Genomic DNA, 18,744 nt, shown 5'->3' on the forward strand with positions numbered 1-18,744 from the left:
AGAGTGGGAAATACCCCCGAGTTGTTTTCACACCATGTCCAGTTCTAAATGTGTGTTAGAAAGTGGGCCTAAGGAATGCTAGAAGATGCAGTGTGATGCCCACGCCCACCCAGGGGCTTTAGCAGCAGGGTGTTAATGGCGATACTCCACTGGGCCACAGGAAGGATTATAGCTCAGTGGTAAAGCACACGCTTTACCTGTAGGCACCCCAGGCTCAATCCCTGGCATTTTGAGATAGGCCTGGGAAAGACTCCCAGGTTGCTGGAGAGCAGCTAGGAGGCAAGTGAGATGGATCAGTGGTGTGACTCAGTGTAAGGCAGCTAATGTGGAACATCGGAAGTTATGAGGCATTCATGGCTAGACCAGTTCTGACCATTTCCTGCTTTTGTAGGGACGCAGGGTCAGTCCGCAGAGTCCAGAGAACAAGTGTGGAAAGGAAATTGCATACAGCCGAATCAATTTGATTTCAAAACATGAATTGTCTCAAGCTTGACGGGAATCATAATCCTAACCCTAATAAAGGGGTGGGCAACTCTGGGCTTCCCAGATGTTCTGGCCTACAGCTCCCATCAACCTTAGCCAGCATAATCAATGGTGAGGGATGATGGGAGTTGTAGGCCAAAATATCTATAGGGCCACAAGTTGACCACCCCTGCTCTTATGGAGCTCGACCACTGCATCTGTCTCCCCTTTGTAAGAGCCTGTGCTGGGTCTGCAGTAAGGTTGTGAGCCATTTTTAAGATGTAGATGTCAGAATGTGAGAAAGAAGAGCTGCTAAAGCCATTGAACTGGAAGGAGAGCATTTTACTTTTACACAAAGAACAAACTCCCTTTCCATACAGAGCCGGTGTAGTGGCTAAAGTGTTGGACTGGGAGTCGGGAGATCCGGGTTCTAGTCCTCACCCAGCCATGGAAACCCACTGGGTGACTTTGGGCCAGTCACAGACTCTCAGCCTAACCTACCTCACAGGGTTGTTGTTGTGAGGATAAAAGGAAGAGGAGGAGGATTATGTATGCCGCCTTGGGTTCCTTAGGAACTAATAGAACCAGGCAAACAATATTCCAAACCCACAACATTTAGGAAAGTCGAAAGAATGGCTTTGACACCATAACTCACACTTGTAATTAAGCGTTGAACCAAAAGCCTTCTCTACTGCAATACCCTGAATGGAGAACTCTTTCCCTAGAAAGGCTTCTCTTCTGGGCTTCAGCCAAGCTTTTTTTTTTTGATCTCGCTTTTGGTGGCAGGTTTTTTCTACCTGTTGGCCGATTGTATTTTTTATGATCCCATCTTGCTCTTGGGGTTAAATTGTATTTTCTACTTGGGTTTTGCATTTAAATTGCATAACTGTTCATTGGTAACTGCTTTGAGAGACCTTTGGAGTAAAAAAAACAGGATATAAATATACCTTTATAAATAAAATAATGATCTATTTCTCCTATTTACTGAAAATACATAGATCCCAATTACTACAGGATGCAAGGACTACTACATTTCGCAGCCAGGTTTCTAAACCGATTCCCACCCCCAACCTCAATCTTGCAAAGTTCACACATCAGCATTCCAAGTTACCCAAGTTACTGTTAGTTTTACCCTACCCAGTGCCTGTTTACCCTACCCTGTGCCTGTTTGCATTCTCTTCCCCTCCTTATTGTTTTATTATGATTTTATTAGAATGTAAGCCTATGCGGCAGGGTCTTGCTATTTACTGTTTTACTCTGTACAGCACCATGTACATTGATGGTGCTATATAAATAAATAAATAATAATAATAATACATGGGACACAAGTCTCAGAAATCCTGAGTATCTCCTACCGAAATACATGAGAAATACAGGTTATCTGAAAGACGATATTCTCCCATACAAGTCTGCCCGTACTCTGAGATCTTCAGGGGAGGCCCTTCTCTCAGTCCCACCACCATCACAGGCATGCCTGGTGGGAACACAGGAGAGGGCCTTCTCGGTGGCTGCCCCAGGGATCTGGAACGCCCTTTCCAGAGGAAGCTAGGTTGGCTCCCTCCCTGGTGTGTTTCCAGAGACAGGCTAAAACTTTCTTGTTCCAGCTGGCCTTTGGGTAGTAATCTGGAGCTTTGTTTATGTGTTATTTATATATTGGATTTTTAAAATTATTCATATTTTAAATGTTTTAAGGTTGTAATATGTTTAATTTTTATTTTGGATATCTCTATCTGTTTTAACTGCACATGTTTTAATTTGTAAAGCTGCCTTGAGTCCCAGTTATGGGGAAAAGGTGGAATATAAATAAATAAATTTGTGCAAAAGCACATTAATGCACGTGTACAGTTCCCATTCTTTTTAATGGGATTTTTTGCAGGAAAGGTTTCCTAAGTATTGTGGCCATGGCTGATAATAAAAGTTACACAGATATTGAATTGCAATCATGACAATGCATTTCCCATTCATCATAACAGTGAACTGTTTTTATGCTAAGCACCAGGAAACCTTTTGGAAAGAGTTGTCTCATGCAGGGAAAGGCAAGGACTCTGCTCTTCCTGTAAAGGTTGGTTGACCTTATTTTTAGTTTTCCAGTGTCAATGTTTTCCCTTTTTCTTTTCTTTTTTTTACAAAGGAAGTGTAAGGAACTGCCAGTACTAGAAATTAAATTGCCTTATTTACAGATCTAATATGATGCAAACTATTGCTGTGAAGTTCTGTGAAATTGACACCAATTCAGCATTTCAGAGGGCAAATAGCAGGAATGAAAATGTATGCCTAAAACAGTCATATTTTAAAAGGTGTTGCAATATTCATCCTGTGAACCAAGACAAAAAGAAAACTTAAGGCTGCAATCCTTTACTCACTTACCTGGGAGGAAGTCTCTTTCAGCTCAATAGGACTTACCTCTGAGCAGACATGCATAGGAATGCACTGTTAATTATTACATTAGGACTTGGTAACCTGTGGTTTATTGAGGAAAAACACCTATTTGGCAAATGCTATTAAAGAGCAAGACTATTTAAATGTGATCGAAAACATAAACAGAAATGGTAATTGTTTTCTAAGTTTATATTCCCTCTTTAAAAAGAATCAAGAAAATGAAGAGAACTTTATTAGGCCTGCAATCTTACTTGCATTTACTTGGGAGCAAGCTTCAAGTGAACACAGATGGACAAAACTGTATTTAACAAAACATGTATTTGAATTAAAGGCAGTAATTTGAATACAAAATACACATTGGATGCAGTTCTGAACTTATTTAAAAGCGTGTTTCCTTAATTTACATAAAGAGCACCATCTGCTGTGGCTCCTCTAAGATTTATAAATGTTTGCCCAATCACCTTTGTGGACAGATACTAAAACATTAAATCCAAAGAGCATATTTAAGGGGGGAAATAGGTTTAGGCTGCAATCCTGTACATATTTACCTGGGAATAATACCCATTAAACTCAGTCGCACTTCATACATAGAATTGCACTGTTAGTAAATATAAAAGACCTCATCAATTCAGTGTCAAAACTAGTCTTGTGCCAAATCCTTCCCCCTTTTGGGGGGATATTTTTCTCTCCGTTCAGAAGAGGCATTGTATTAGGAAAAAGGCTTTCTTGCTCAAAGGATCCGTCCCTTTCCATTATATTTACACAGTTATCATGCCACTGATGTTGATAAGCATTAATGCCATGGGGACAAGTCACTCCTGAAGCCATACAGAAAAGTTCAACTGCGTACAGCCTCAGGCTTAGCTTCTGTTATGATGAGAACATGAGCGTGGGGTAGGAGGAGTGGGGTTGACATAGCCAGCTATCCTATACCCATTTACCTGAGAGTAAGCCCCATTGAATGAATTCCTTTATTTACAGGCCTTAGCATTTGAAATGAAATGCACAAAAGAATAAAAGCAAGATTGCACTTGACCAAAATTACCCAAGTTAGCCCATTGCATTCAGTGGGATTTACTTCTTAGACATGTAGAAGGCTATACATACTCCTACCAACACTCCTTTCCTCAAGCATAACGCCTTAAAATAATCTATATAAACCTGGTTTTAATTATATAACTTTGTGTGCCTTTTAATATTCATTGACAGTTAGAAAAACCCAAAGTTTTATGATTTGGATGTTTCAGTCACTCTTTCCCCAAAATCACAGGCCCAATTATATTTCAAAATTCAACTCACTGCCCCCAAATAGTAAAACATTTTAAAATTCTGAACTAAAGGTTACCAGTGGATTGGCACCTTTTTGGTAGTGGTGGTGGGAATATATGTTTGTAGCACATATGAAAAATGTATTTTCTCCAATGAAGATATTCATGTTATAGAAAGGCATGAAAATAGTTTTGATCTACTCAAAATATGTTGCCTCAAATCCAAAAATAATAAACCAAAGTATTTTCCAGTATCCACCAACAAAACTGAGTATATTCTGCTTTTAGTCCGAAGACAAATACAATAAATATTCATTTTAAAAGACTTTGTGTAGAGTGATATTACAGGAAATCTTAGTCTGCAATCTTAGTTTGCAAACCAAGAAATCACATGGCACAATTAACATGAAGCCTTATTCTCTCCAATTCATGACTTCTGTTTTGGTGCATCGCAGAAAGGCAGGTTGTCCAGCAGCACTTCTTTTCTTGGAATAATCACTGGAAGAGAGGAACATTTCCTGTAAGATTTTACATGGTCTTTTACAAAGACAGCTCAACTTTTTCTACAGACCTTTTAAAATTTCCTACCCACTGGAAAGAACAGTTAATATTCCTTACATTTTGGACACAGTAATAATGAGCGCTTTCAGGTGAGATTTTTATTGTGCAATCACCTTGCCTTGAGGGAGGGACCGTAGCTCAAAGGAAGAGCACTTGCTTTGCATGCAGAAGGTCCCAGGTTCAATCCCCAGAACTTCCAGGTAGGGCTAGGAAAGAATCCTGCCCAAATCCCTGGAGAGCTGCAGTCAGTCAGTGCTGACAATATTGAGCTACATGGACCAAAGGTCTAACTCAGTATAAGGCAGCTTCCTGTGTTCCAGTCTTAGGTCCAGATATTCTTGACTTCCATTTGTAACTCCGAGGTGTTTCCCCACACTTCTTCCATCTTTTTTTTCTTAAGACAGAAAATCTCTTTCCCTCTTTGAGACTAAGGAGGAAAAACATAATAGTTGCACAATATCTTTAGATTGGTAGTGCTAGGAATCTTCTATCCGGAAGTAACTAACAGAACTTGCATGGACTTTAGCTATTGGATACCATTGCGGCCCTCCACTATTTCTTGCTGTCCAGTGAAAGAAAAACACATTTTAATATTCATGAATTCAACATTAGCCTTCGATTTAATATAGCTTCATTCGGTGGTGGGGCTTTTCTACCTTACTTATCTGTCTGTGTAAGTTTTCTTAACTCACACTGCCAGTATCTGAGCAGCCAGTTGGTTTTTATTCGACTGTGCTGTTCCTTATCAGTCCTTGTCTCTACCATAGTTCTGACCATCTGGCACCTTAAGCAACCAATGCTCCTCAAGGCTGTCAGATTAGTTTCTGCAGCCCGACTTAAAAGCCTAGAGACAAAGGCTGCAATCCCATCATACAGCCTCTCTCTATTAGCACTAGTCTTTGGGGTGGAAGGGCAGCATGTACAAATCAAAAGGCCCAGAAATCTGTTAAGCTCAAGGTACCAGGAGGTGGGACCACAGAGTACATCCCTTGCATGCAGATGGTCCCAGCTGGAATCCCTGCTATAGCTAACTAAAAAAGGATCCGGTAGCAGATGATGGGGGGGGGGGGGGCGTCTGCCTGAGACCCTGGAGAGCTTCTGACAACACTGGGCTAGACAAATTTAGCCTGATCTACTTTGTTTCTACAAACGTCAATTCTATATGACAGAAAATCTACACTTGGACTTCACATGGTGGGTTGTAACACATGTAGAGTTGAGCTGCACTGGGAGTTTTACCACCACTTCTCCACCCACTTTTTAAAAAAAGTTAGGGTGGTGATAGTGTGTGTGCATTAAAGAAGAGAAGGGGGAAACCAGAAAAAGATATAGAGAAGGAAAAACATAGCATTATTTGGGAATGTGGAGTAGCCAGTCGGGAGAGGGATTTATTTATTTATTTATTTATTGCATTTTTATACTGCCCAATAGCCGAAGCTCCCTGGGCGGTTCACAAAAATTAAAACCATTCAGTATAAAACAAACAGTATAAAAACATGATATAAAATACAATATAAAAGTACAACCAGGACAAAATCAGCAGCAGTGCAGAAATACAAATTTAAAATGACCTTAGGGTCCGGGCAGGTACATATGGGAGGAGGCGTTCCTTCGAATAGCCTGGCCCCAAGCTGTTTAGGGCTTTAAATGTTAATACCAGCACTTTGAACCGGGCCCGGACCTGGACTGGCAGCCAGTGAAGTTGGAAAAGGACTGGCGTGATGTGGTCTCGTTGGCCAGTCTCTGTTAGTAAACGTGCTGCCCTGTTTTGTACCAGGTGAAGTTTCCAGACCGTTTTCAAAGGCAGCCCCATGTATAACAGCACTTACATCAGAGTAAACACATGAAGAATTGTGCTGCACATCTCTAGCACCAATGTTGACAATTCATTTAAAACAAACATTGCTGGATGACAGCTTGAACTGGTAAATCCGGACAATTTACTTGCAGAACTAGAGACACGTTGCGCCCACTGGGATCAGGCCAAGGACAAGATTACTTGCAGTGCTGCTAAAATTCATGACACCTAAGCAAACAAAAAATCTTCTGCCCTGTTCTATGACATGTGGCGATTCCTTCCCCAACCAGTGCCAAGTTTCTATCTAAACATAGGCACTTTGTACTTTTTTATGGTAAGCTTATTTTAGTGCTCCGCACATTGCCCATAGCATGGCAACACAAAATCACGGTGCTTCTTTTTCCCCCTCTCTCCGACTGCCAGAAAGATCCAATATTGTCACTTAAGTATTCTGCTGCCACCACTATTGCTACTTTTGCCAAAGAAGAAAGCAGCTTCAAAAAAATGAAACTTTCTTACAAAAAGGAACTGGAGGAATGGGACACGGGCCATAGCTAAGTGGTAGAGCACATGCTTTGCATGAAAGACATTCCAGGAGCCCAGGTTCGATTCCTGGCATCATGAGGTACGGCTGGGAAAAACTCCTGGCTGAAACGCTGGAAAGCACTGCCAGTCAGTGTAGAGTACTGAGCTAAATGGACCAGTGGCATGGCTTTCTAGGTATCAAGCCTATGTAACACAACCCCTGTGCTAGTGCAATTCTCCCCTTCTCTATAAGCACACTTGCTTCTACTCAGCAAGATTTGCAATTACAGAGCTGCAGTTTGATACATGGGCGGCTCAGTTTTGTCCTATTTGCCTAAATTAATTTGAAATATTATTGCCTGCTAATGCAAAAGGAGGGCTTGGAAATCTCCAGGTGAGCAACTATGATCTGAATCTATGACCATTTGGAACTTAGTGTTGATAGAGATGTTTAATGTTAATCATGATAATACCATATACCTTAAACTATGATGTGCTACATATCCCATATTGCTCAGAAAGTATATGACAGAGATCTATAGCAAGCATGTATACTCTTTCTCCGCTCTGGCACCCCGGCTGTGAAATGAGCTCCCCAGAGAGGTCTGCCTGGCACCTACACTGTACTCCTTTCATCGCCAGCTGAAGACCTTTTTATTCTCTCAGTATTTTAACACTTAATTTTAACTTAAATTTAAATGTTACTGTTCTAATTCTGTATTTTAATCTTATATCAATTTCTGCTGTGTGGTTTTATCCTGGTTGTGCTTTTTATACTGTATTTTGTATTTGTGTTTTTAGATTGTTCGTTGTTTTATTATGGTTTTCATTTTTGTGAACCACCCAGAGAGCTTTGGCTATTGGGTGGTATAAAAATGTAATAAATAAATAAATAAATTCTGTTATTTGGCAACTTTCAGAGGTATCCTATCTATCTATCTATCTATCTATCTATCTATCTATCTATCTATCTATCATGAACTCATTAAATACAATATTACAGTAAAGATATTCATGGGAAAAGTAGAACAACTGCCCAAATTAAGAAGACTAGAAATGCTCTATCCTAAAAAACAAAAATAAGTTTTGATGCATGCATATAGAAATTACAGATGGAACTAGAGATAATGGAACAAATTTTGTAGAAGTGAAAAAATAAAACAGAGTTATATTGGCACATCTATAAATTTCAAATCTGTTCATTAGTGCCAAAAATTGGATGGGCTGTACAACCATTGTTGCTTTTCTGAGCCACTGATGGCTCTGCTCACTTGTCCTGAATGAACCTGGCACAAATTTGGAAGAGAATCTAATAATCAGAATGAAAAACACTACAAATTTTAAACCTGGTTTACAGTGAAATCCTACGCATGTCTATGCAGAAGTAAGTCTTAATGAGTTCAATGGGACTTCATGGTAAGGGTGTTTAGGACTGCAGCCCTAATGATTTAAAGGACCTCCACAATGATAAATGCATGTATCTGTATGTACCAATAACTAACATGAATTGTATGGTGAAGAAAGCTTACATTATTCAGGGTTAAAGGAGATATGTAGCATTTATAAGTTTCCAAAGTGAAGTTTCTTTACTTACAGAGTTTGCTGGTGTCCACATGAACACCTTGAATGACAGATGTTCTGAGTATAACTTCTACATCTGAACCTATTTTTATAAGCTGGAAAAAAGAAAGAAAATTAATTGAATGCCACAGAATCACTCTTGAAGACATTCTCTGTGTTTGTTGAATATCATGGAAGTACCAGTTACCTTACAAACCTGTAGCACCTTTCATCTTTAAAATGTTCAAAAGATGTTACTTTCAGAATTAAAAGGACTACAGTTAGATTGCACATGCCAAAATATGGAATACTGATTTTCCGGAATTGGAGATATTCAGGCAGCATCTCAGGGGGGGAACTTTGAATGAAGACCATAACATTCACTCCAGAGCAGACAAAAAGGCCTTTTTTTAGTTCAATCTCTTTATAATCTACTGAAATTCCTTAAGTGCCAATAGATTTTTTTAATGGCAGCTCTCTCTATTATTTATTTATTATTGCATTTATATCCTGCCCTTTCCCCCCCTCCAAGGAACCCAAGACGGCATACATAATCCTCCTCCTCTCCATTTTATCCTCACAACAACAACCCTGTGAGGTAGGTTGGGCTGAGTCTGTCACTACCCAAAGTCACCCAGTAGGTCTCTATGACTGAGTGGGGACTAGAACATGGATCTCCTGGCTCCCAGTCAAACACTTCAGCCACACTGGCTCGCTCGTTCCCTCTGTAATGACCATGTGATATATAATTTTATTTTCTTGGTATACATTTTATTACCATTTTAATTAGTATATAGGATACATTTTAGAACTCATGTAGCTACAATCTTATCAAGTCTGAATAAAAGAAGGTTTAAAGAATTAACTTGTTAACTGACATCCAGGACTCAGTAGCTATAAAGAGAAACCTGCTACAATGCATCAGGCACTGACAAACACATACTTTTGACGATTATTAAAAACGTACTTGTTTACCCTGGCTTTTCCCAAGCGTTAACTTGTTTCTAAAGTTGTTGTGCTTTTATAATAATGTAATATGTTTTGTAACATGCTGTAAACCGCTTCAGGTTTTTTAAAATGGGAAGTGGCATATAAATTCTATAGAATTTATAAATTCTAAATAAAGAAAGATGTTCATGCCTCACTTACTGCTAGAAAAGCCAACCACCACACTAAGGGCGTGTTCCAAAGCTAAAGTCCAGCTGCTTGACAGGAAGGCCTCACACCTTCAATGCTGGGGTCAGGGGCAGATTTTGTAAAGGGACTCAGTATAATTGGCTTACTTTAACACAGAAGGCACCTTAAACTACGGTGATGAAAGCTTTTTTGTTAACAAAAAAGCCGTAACCACCGTAGTTTAAGGTGTCTTCTGAACAGGGCCTATATAATGGACTTGTTTTAGTTTCAGACAGCCAGAATTTTAATTTTATCAAGCTCATGAAAATTATACAGATTTGATAAACATGTTTTACTTCTAATATAAATAAAATAGGTACTTGTAAATACAGACCGAGGGGAATTGAGTCAGCTAATATATTGACCAAAATAATTCATGACCCTTGAAAAGACGTGTGAGGGTTTTCTTTTTGCAAGTTTCCAGTCTTTTAACATGTTTCAAACCTACGTGGACTAGAGGCTTAACTTATTTATTTTATTTTTTAAAAAATAAACCCTGGATTTTAACACTCAAATGCAGCCTCAGCGGCTAGGATTTGAGCCAAGTTGTTCCCCCCAGGCTGGAAAGAACAAGCATCCATGCTTAAAGGGATTAGACATAGCTGTTACTATGCAAGGGCGAGAGGAAGTTGCAAAATTGGTAACATGATCTTCTCTACTGTGCCAGTTTCTGCAAGCAGACTCTTACACCAAAGATTTGTTCAATGAAAGAGATTACCTTACCTGTCTTGTATATATATGAAAGTACTTGTTCTAGTTTTACATGCAAATTACTGCAGAGGCCGATTTAGGTTACTTCCCCAACCCCCCTCAACAGATCCTTCAGGAATGCCATTCTTCCTAAGCCCTCTTCTTTCTGAACTCCCATAATTGGTGTATGTTTATGAACAGCAGCATTTGTAAGGAAAGAATTCAAAGAATGGGGTAACTTTCATGAATGGGAACAACAAAGAAGGTGTTTTCACTTGTTCTGCATAGGTGGCAAAACTGAACATCTATAGTTCATAACCATAAGGACAGTCCAAACAGCTAAGTGATTAAGGGTGCAATCCTATGCATGTTTAGACAGAGAAAAGTCCTACAACTCTGAGCATTCCCAGCTCTTAGCTTTTCTCTCCTATTCAGCTGCCCTTTGCTCTGACAGCAAGACACATTAGTAGGGGAAAGGGTTCCAGTGTATTCCTTTTCAAGATGGCTGAGGCCTGTTGCAGACTGGGGTGGGGGAGGGGGAATCGTGTTTCCTTACCATGGCTCTGCTTCCTGCTTCTCTTCCTCATTTGAAGTGAGCTGAAATTACATGGGGAAGGGCGTAGCAACTGCATGACGCATACAGTTCAATGCAGCTCAATGGGACAGTGCCCTTTAGTGGGCATTTTATAGCACAACTTCACCTGCACACAGCAGGAAATCCCAACATATGAGTTGGGTTTTCTGAGGTTTATTTTTTATCGCTAAAACTAGGAAATGGAGTGAGAGATGCACAGGAGGTTTACGTCATCAAAATGACCTGCAAACATCCATGAGTGGCCAGTCAGGAGCATACTATAAAATGCTCGTTCATAGAAGCCCTAAAACTGAAGTCCTTTCTGGTTCCCACACCAACAGGACTGCTGCAAGGGATGGTTCCAAAAGGGAAAGAAAAATAAAGAAGTTGTACTGCTAAACAGCACCCACTGCTTCTCTTAATTTAATTATTTATTTGATACATTTCTCAGTTGCCTTTCAAGGCTGCAGTCTTCCAAAGGTCTGGCTGCTAACCCATCTTTCATCACTGTTTCGGAATATCTTCCTTTTACAAGTTCAACCAAGGACAACCACTACAATGAAATGAGTGCCCAGACTCTGACTTTTAAAGATATTGGGTTGGATCCAGACTTAATCATACTTAGAGGAGACCCATCAAATCAATGGGATATTTAGAGCTCTCTCAAGCCCCATTGATATCAGTGGGCCTACCTTACGTATGACCAAGTCTGGATCCAACCCATGGTTTTCAACATATATGTTCAGGCCACATTGACACAGCAGATGCCAACTTGCTTTAAATCAGTTTCACTTCAACGGCTTCCCCAACACAGGGGGGAATTGTAATTTTGCAAAGGAATTGTAGTCTCACAGGCATTGTAGTTTTAAAAAGGTACTCAGAATTCCTTGCTAGAAGTCCCTGGTCTCCTCCCAACTCCCAAGGTTCTTCGGGGAAAAGGGGGAGAAAGGACCTGTGATGCTTAAATCAGTTTAAACTGCCAATTAGCTCTTTCCTCAGTGACAGTAAGAGATTCTTATGAAAGTACCTCAGCTATTCTTTCAGAAGAAGCCTCATCTTTATTTTTTCTGAATTCTTCATTTATCTTTATTCTTACAGCTGGATAAAGGGAGAGAGAAAGGGAGGGGAGGTTAATATACCTCTTTATTTTGGTCTTAGTAGATAAAGTAGACAAACTGCATGCAACCCTATAGAAAATACCTGTCACAGACCTGATTAGTGAAACCCACACACATTAGAACTTCATAATTCTATTAACAGAGTCATATTTGCATGGACTAGGATTAGGGTAAAAATGATATAGATTGTTTCCCCAATAACCTGTTTATAATATATGATACTATGATCTGTTTCTAGAAATTTAAAACGTTCCCCTTCCATTTTAAGCCTAGTAACAGATTTCACCACAAGACATTTCATGCCATTAAATAACTGTTTTGCAGCATGCTGAACAAGTTGAACATACTTATTTATTTAGCATATTTATACCCCGCTCTTCAGCCAAAAAAGGCTCTCGGAGCAGCTAAAATAGGCTGCTAATATAAACCATCCTATTGAGCATAACATTAGAAGAAGTAATAGATGGTTTATGACCTTTGTAGAACCAGGCACTAGAACAGAAACCAGCTCAGTTTAAATGAGTGTTTAAGAAGCACATGCTGTTCTGGTTCCAGCCCAGCCCGTTTTAAACCTGTAACAAAATCTTGTTGTCAAGAACTGTGTATACAGAATCAGTTAGACATAAAACCAATATACAGAATTATACTAAAACACTACCCAGCCCCTCCTCAAATTAGTACAAACTGAAATAAAAATTCTTTACAATGTTTCACAAGATGTTTGCAGAGCAAGGTTTCAGAGGACATCTCCACAATTGTTTAAGAGTCATTAAAACTGCCTCACTATATGCCTGTATAAATGACAGCAAAATCATGCTGTAGGCGTAACACATTCCTGAAATCACGTTGCTCCACAGCTTAACAGGAAAGTAATGTTCCCTCTGCTTCCATCTGCATAGCCACATCATTCACATAGAAATTATCATCATCACTTTATTACGATCCATAGATCCATCAAAGGCAAAACTCGGACAAAAAACATAAGACAAATTAAGACTATTCTCAGCTTTCATCTAATACACACAGAGCTCTAATCCTGGCCGCTTCTATAAGAAATTTAGCAACAGCCAAAGTCACTTTTGGGGACTTGTCTTCCAGCAGGAACTTAGTATAGAATTTATCTGAACTTCTGGGCAGTTTACACAGCAATGGGGTGATTATAGAACAACGAGCCTGATTATGAAAGCTACAAGAGAGAAAAATATGCTCCATCGTCTCCACTTCCATATTCCTACAGGGGCACCATCTTTCCTGAAATGGGACATCAGCAAATCTGCCCCAAAGTAATTCAGTAGAGTAAACATTACATCTGGCCTTAGAGAAAACACTGCGGTATTTAGCCACCAACAGGTTCTTTAGGTACATAAAAATTAAGTCAAAAGGAGCTGGCAAATATTCTGATGTAACTAGGGGTGGGGCTAAAGAAAGAAAGGTAAGCCATATAACCTGTATATATACACCTTGTACAACTGTGGCACAATGTAGCTAAGAAGGGGGTTGTCAGTAGAATCATTTCACATAATTAATACAGGGAAGAAGACAGTACTTTAAGAAGAAAGGGCCCAAATCTTCTACAGTAGGTTCTCCAGATATTTTGGATTACTACTCCCAGAATCCCTTACCATTGGCCATGCTGACTGGGACTGATGGGAGCTGTAGTCCAAAACATCTAGAGTGCACCAGGTTGCCCACCTCTGATCTAGAGCATTATAAGTCAAGAATAGTATGTTGAATTACATTTGTGCAGAGCATCCAAGGTGGAGCTTAGATTGAACGTTATTGGGGTATCTTGCTGGCAAGGCACTCGGAAAGGCAGGGCAGCATTTTCTCTTTAATTCCCACCCACCCACCTGCTTTGGGGCCTGCGTTTTAAATTGCAACCCATTGTCAAAAGGGGTACAGGAGCCTTTTTCACAGTAAAGTCTGGCACTTTCCCAATCAGCTTAAAGAATTTTGTCAACTGCAGTGAAGCAGACAAACACAAGGGCTGAAAACATCTCAAGGTATACGATTATTAAAATGTGTATACTTAGAAAGCAAGATTGCAGGTCCCCAGCTATGACCTTTGTGGATAGTGATGAATGAATGGCCTCCCCCAGGCTCATTCTTTGTAACTTTTAAATATTTTTAAATACACACACACACAATTTGGGTGTGGGGAACTCAACACTGTCCTTCTTTATTACTCATGTCATGAAGAGCACTGAAAGAGTAGTCATGAAGGTTTTTAAAATAATAATGGAAAACACCCTCATACCAACACTACTATATTGATGACCTTTCATTTTGTCCACTTATATTTTTCATTTAGTTATTTATAAGTTGCACATTCAAGGTCTCCAGTGCAAGAGTGAACATTACCCCCCCTTTTTTCTTTTTTTAAAAAGCCAGAAATACATTCCCCACTATGCTTACTTGTGGGACAGAACATTGTGACATGTAGTTCCGGGTTAAGGGAAGTATAACGCTAACCGGGATTCTGTGTCAATTAGAAAGGCCTGCAAAGTCTTCACATAAAGGCATCACCTTGCTTCCTTTTTCAAAGCATCCTAAGTATTTTTCAAATATCCATAGCAAAGGTGGAATATCCCAGGTGCACAATACACATGATGACACCTGCAAGAGTGGTTTCCTAGCCCTAATCAAGAGGCATGTATGGATATGGGAGAACCTGAATGCCTTTATTTCCCCATGTTTGAAATGCAATCAGCCTCTTGTACAACAGAAGGTCTACTTTAGAGCACATAGTTTTACCATATAATGACTAGCACTGGCACATCATTACATTGTAATGATGTGCCAACTCATGTCTGCCAACTTCCTTCGCAAGGTCGATTATTTGGTGAATGTCTTGTGTGAGCCTTAAGTTATTCCCATTTATATACCTGTGTATTTAAATTTGATTTGCTCCTCCATTTTATTTCCTTAAACTGGCTTCATTTACACACTCATATCTATCAGGTTACAAACTCAAAGTACAATCTCCTCAGTCAGATAGGGAGCATAGCAGACTGCAGGAGGGCCTGTAGCTCAGTGGTGGAACAGAAAGCGCCAGGTTCAATCCCTGGCACCTCCAAGTAGGGCTAGGAAAGACTCCTAGGTGAGCTGCTGCCGGTTAAGTGCTGACGATACTGAGCCCGATGGACCAAGGGTCTGACCAACGGCAACTTCCTATGTTCCTATGGCATAACCTGGCCAAGGCCAAGTTGGCACAAATGCATTTAGAGTCACACGGAGCTTGTGACTCTTGGAGAGGCCTATCACCGGCCTTGTAAATCTTGATTTTGTTCTGACTTTATACTGTTAGTTTTACCCTACCCAGTGCCTGTTTACCCTACCCTGTGCCTGTGCCTGTTTGCATTCTCTTCCCCTCCTTATTGTTTTATTATGAATTTATTAGAATGTAAGCCTATGCGGCAGGGTCTTGCTATTTACTGTTTTACTCTGTACAGCACCATGTACACTGATGGTGCTATATAAATAATAATAATAATAATAATAATAATAATAATAATAATAATTGTATACAAGCATTCGCCTGGTGGCCATGCAAAACTGCAGGCTGCTGGAAGAGGGGCAGAGCATCTGGTCACTCCTCCACACCCAGCACAGGAATGCTGTGAGCTTCTGAAGGAAGGATGGAGCTCTCTGTCCCTCCTCTACTATCCCACAGAATAATTTAATTTGTAGGCTAGTAACTTTTGTGGGCTTGTTTATCACTCTGGCAAAGATGCTGCAAACCCAATCCCCCAAACCCCAACATCTTCTGGGGCCGGTGGGGGTAGCGTTGTTAGTCTGCTGCAGCAAAGCTCACAAAAGCTTATACTATGAACTACAACAGAAGCATTGATCTTTTTAAAAATATTGTTTCATTTCTTTTTGCCAAGAAAATAAGAATGTTTACCTTCTAGGGCTTTGGAGTCATTTTTGAAAACTTTTTGCCTTGTCCTATGCAAAGACTTGAAAAGTTTCAAGATCTATAAATGCAAGAGAACAGTTTTATGGTGTCAGTGGCAGAACTTAAATTTGTTGTATTACATTTCTATACTGCTGAAGAGCCAAAGCTTTCTGCACAGTTCACAAAACAAAACTTAAAACTGTAAAATACAATGACAAAGAAAAAACATAATATGAAAACCTTGTTTAAAACAGAATAAAACCAAAGTAAAAGACAGGGTAAAAGCCTGAAGTGAAAAGATGTAAAAACACACTAATGACCATGTTTGCATGATCACTGCAGGCCACAGTGGCTTAAGAACATAAGAACTGCCCTGATGCTGGATCAGACCAAGGGTCTATCTAGTCCAGCACTCTGCTCACCCAGTGGGCAACAGCCATCGGCCAGGGACCAACAATGCAGGACATAGTGCAACAGCACCCTCCCACCCATGTTCCCCAGCAACTGGTGTTCACAGGCTTTCTGCCTCAAATACTGGAGATAGCACACAGGGCTAGTAGCCATTGACAGCCTTCGCCTCCAGGAATTTATCCAAATCCCTTTCAAAGCCATCCAAATTGGTGGCCATCACTACGTCTTAAGAAGTGCCATGCTGAATCTGACCAGATCTTGTGGTAGTGAGTTCCATAATTTAACTATGTGCTGTGTGAAGAAGTACTTCCTCTTATTTGTTCTGGATCTCCCACCAATCAGCTTCATGGGATGACCCCGGGTTCTAGTATTTTGAGAGAGGGAGGAAAATGTCTCCCTATCCATATTCTCCCCACCATGCATAATTTTGTACACCTCTATCATGTCTCCCCTTAGCCTCCTTTTTTCCAAGCTAAACAATCCCAGTTGATGTAACCTTCCCTCATAGGGGAGATGCTCCAGCCCCTTAATCATTTTAGTTGCCCTTTTCGGCACTGTTTCCAGCGCTATAATATCTTTTTTTTAGGTGTGGTGACCAGAACTGCACACAGTATTCTAAGTGTAGTCGCACCATAGATTTGTATAAAGGCAGTATGATACTGGCTTTTCTAATAATGCCTAACATGGAGTTTGCCTTCTTTACAGCGGCTGCACTGGGGGTGCCACAGGGGGTTGTGGTGTATGCCCACGGCCATTTTAAATATTCATGCTGTGGTAAGTTACCCCAGGTTATTGTGTTGTGTGAACCCGGCAAGGGTGGCTTATAAAAATTGGCTGCTTTGAACATTCTTATACCCAAAGTGTGTGCATGTTATAAGATTCACCCATGACATTCAGTCAGGCTTTTTCCTGCATGTAAGTGTGCATAAGACTGAAGTCTTAGGCTGCACTCCTATGCATGCTTATCTGGATGAAAAACCACCACTAACCTTAGGGGAACGGATGTTAGCGTAAGCATGTACAAGAGCAGGGGGTTGGACTCAATGACCTTATAGGCCCCTTCCAACTCTACTATTCTATGAAGATTTTTTTTTAAAGGTGCAATGACCTTGCAAATAATTTGTTGCTATTTTCATTTTAATTGCATTCCGTTTGAGAGGGAGAATCCTAAGCCACAACCCTGAACTCGTTAGTCCTACATAGAACAGACCCAGTGAAATGAATGAAATTTGTTAGTCATGCCTAACTTAAGTGGCTTCAATGAGTTTACTCTCCATAGGACTAACATTGGATACTACCCAATAGGATTTAGTTCTGCGGAGATATGCATAGGATTGTACTGCTAGACTCTCTGCTCACCAATTCTTTACTGAAACACGAAATAATCTCGATACTCAAAGCTCATTTCTAGATTCGAACCCCGAGGACCATCTGGCCGACCACGGACCTCCTCAAGAGTAGTGCTAGTGGTACCCCTGATATACCGCCCCCACCCCCCATAAACCCCATGGCTGGTTTTACCGACCCCCACCCCGCACTCCAGCCACGTTTGCGCAGGCGCACAAGATCAACCACTGACCTCCCGGCTTCCCATCGCAACAGCAATTCTCCTTGACAGAAGCTCAACGGCACACCCTTCGGGAAGAGATGGGACCACGCCCACCATTGCACGCCGGTGGCTCCGCATGAACCAATAGACATCCTCGCCCTGAGACCAACAACAAATCAGAATCGCTCTTCCTTCCTTCCCCTCCTCCGGAGTCTGCAGCTCATTAGTCCTATGAATTTATAGAGCCTTGTGACTCGAGAGCCGTAGAGATAGGAAGTTAGAGTCACGGACAGTGCCCGGATTCAGTGGGATTGTTCATTTTACCTTGCGTGAGGGATAAAATCGCAACGCGCCTGCATGACTGGAGCCCGAAGCACTCGCATTTCAGCGAACATAAGAGTCGAGTAGGGAGAGGGTGTGTGGGTGTGGAATTTCTCGATTTTCCCAAGCCGTGGTGTTCTGTATGGGGTATTTTATTTGCTGGAAGTCTAAAATAGGCACCAGCAGAAAGTGGGAACGTAACTTCTACTTCAATGTATTAAACCTCTTTAACTTCCCTGAGTGTGATACAAAAGGCTTATTACTTATTGACACCTTTTTGCTGCAGAGGGGCTTATACAGATCAGTAACAAGAGTCCATAAGACACAACACTGAGGAAGGAGGGGGAGGAAGGAGGGAACAAAGCAAACTGGTAGCAATCCAAAGTACGGGACTACATTGCAGGGCAGGTATGATGAACTATGATCTTTCCGCCACTTTCTTCCTGTAATACGA

At 40.6% G+C, this 18,744-nt stretch overlaps 1 protein-coding gene across 1 annotated transcript; it reads right to left on the minus strand.

The window, feature by feature from the left end:
* Positions 1 to 3,084: 3,084 nt before the first annotated feature.
* Positions 3,085 to 18,352, minus strand: LYRM7 (LYR motif containing 7). Its single transcript, XM_063128403.1, has 6 exons — positions 18,294 to 18,352; positions 18,000 to 18,198; positions 16,016 to 16,088; positions 12,021 to 12,091; positions 8,588 to 8,669; positions 3,085 to 4,607 (listed from the first exon to the last, which is right to left on the minus strand). The coding sequence occupies exons 1-6, from the start codon at positions 18,350 to 18,352 to the stop codon at positions 4,537 to 4,539; spliced, it is 555 nt and encodes a 184-aa protein (XP_062984473.1). The 3' UTR covers positions 3,085 to 4,536.
* Between the last annotated feature and the right edge of the window lie 392 nt (positions 18,353 to 18,744).

The sequence above is a fragment of the Elgaria multicarinata genome, chromosome 6, assembly GCF_023053635.1.
Source record: "Elgaria multicarinata webbii isolate HBS135686 ecotype San Diego chromosome 6, rElgMul1.1.pri, whole genome shotgun sequence".
In the NCBI taxonomy this organism is placed as follows: domain Eukaryota; kingdom Metazoa; phylum Chordata; class Lepidosauria; order Squamata; family Anguidae; genus Elgaria; species Elgaria multicarinata.

Bases quoted from the DNA above. Each gene is read 5' to 3' on its own strand.
- LYRM7 (XM_063128403.1), bottom strand. From the start codon at position 18,352: ATGCGAGTGCTTCGGGCTCCAGTCATGCAGGCGCGTTGCGATTTTATC. The intron at 12,092-16,015 runs GTAAACATTCTT...CCCTTTATCCAG, and splicing joins TGACTCCAAAGCCCTAGAAG to CTGTAAGAATAAAGATAAAT. The intron at 4,608-8,587 runs GTAAGTAAAGAA...CCTCTCTTCCAG, and splicing joins TGTGGACACCAGCAAACTCT to TGATTATTCCAAGAAAAGAA.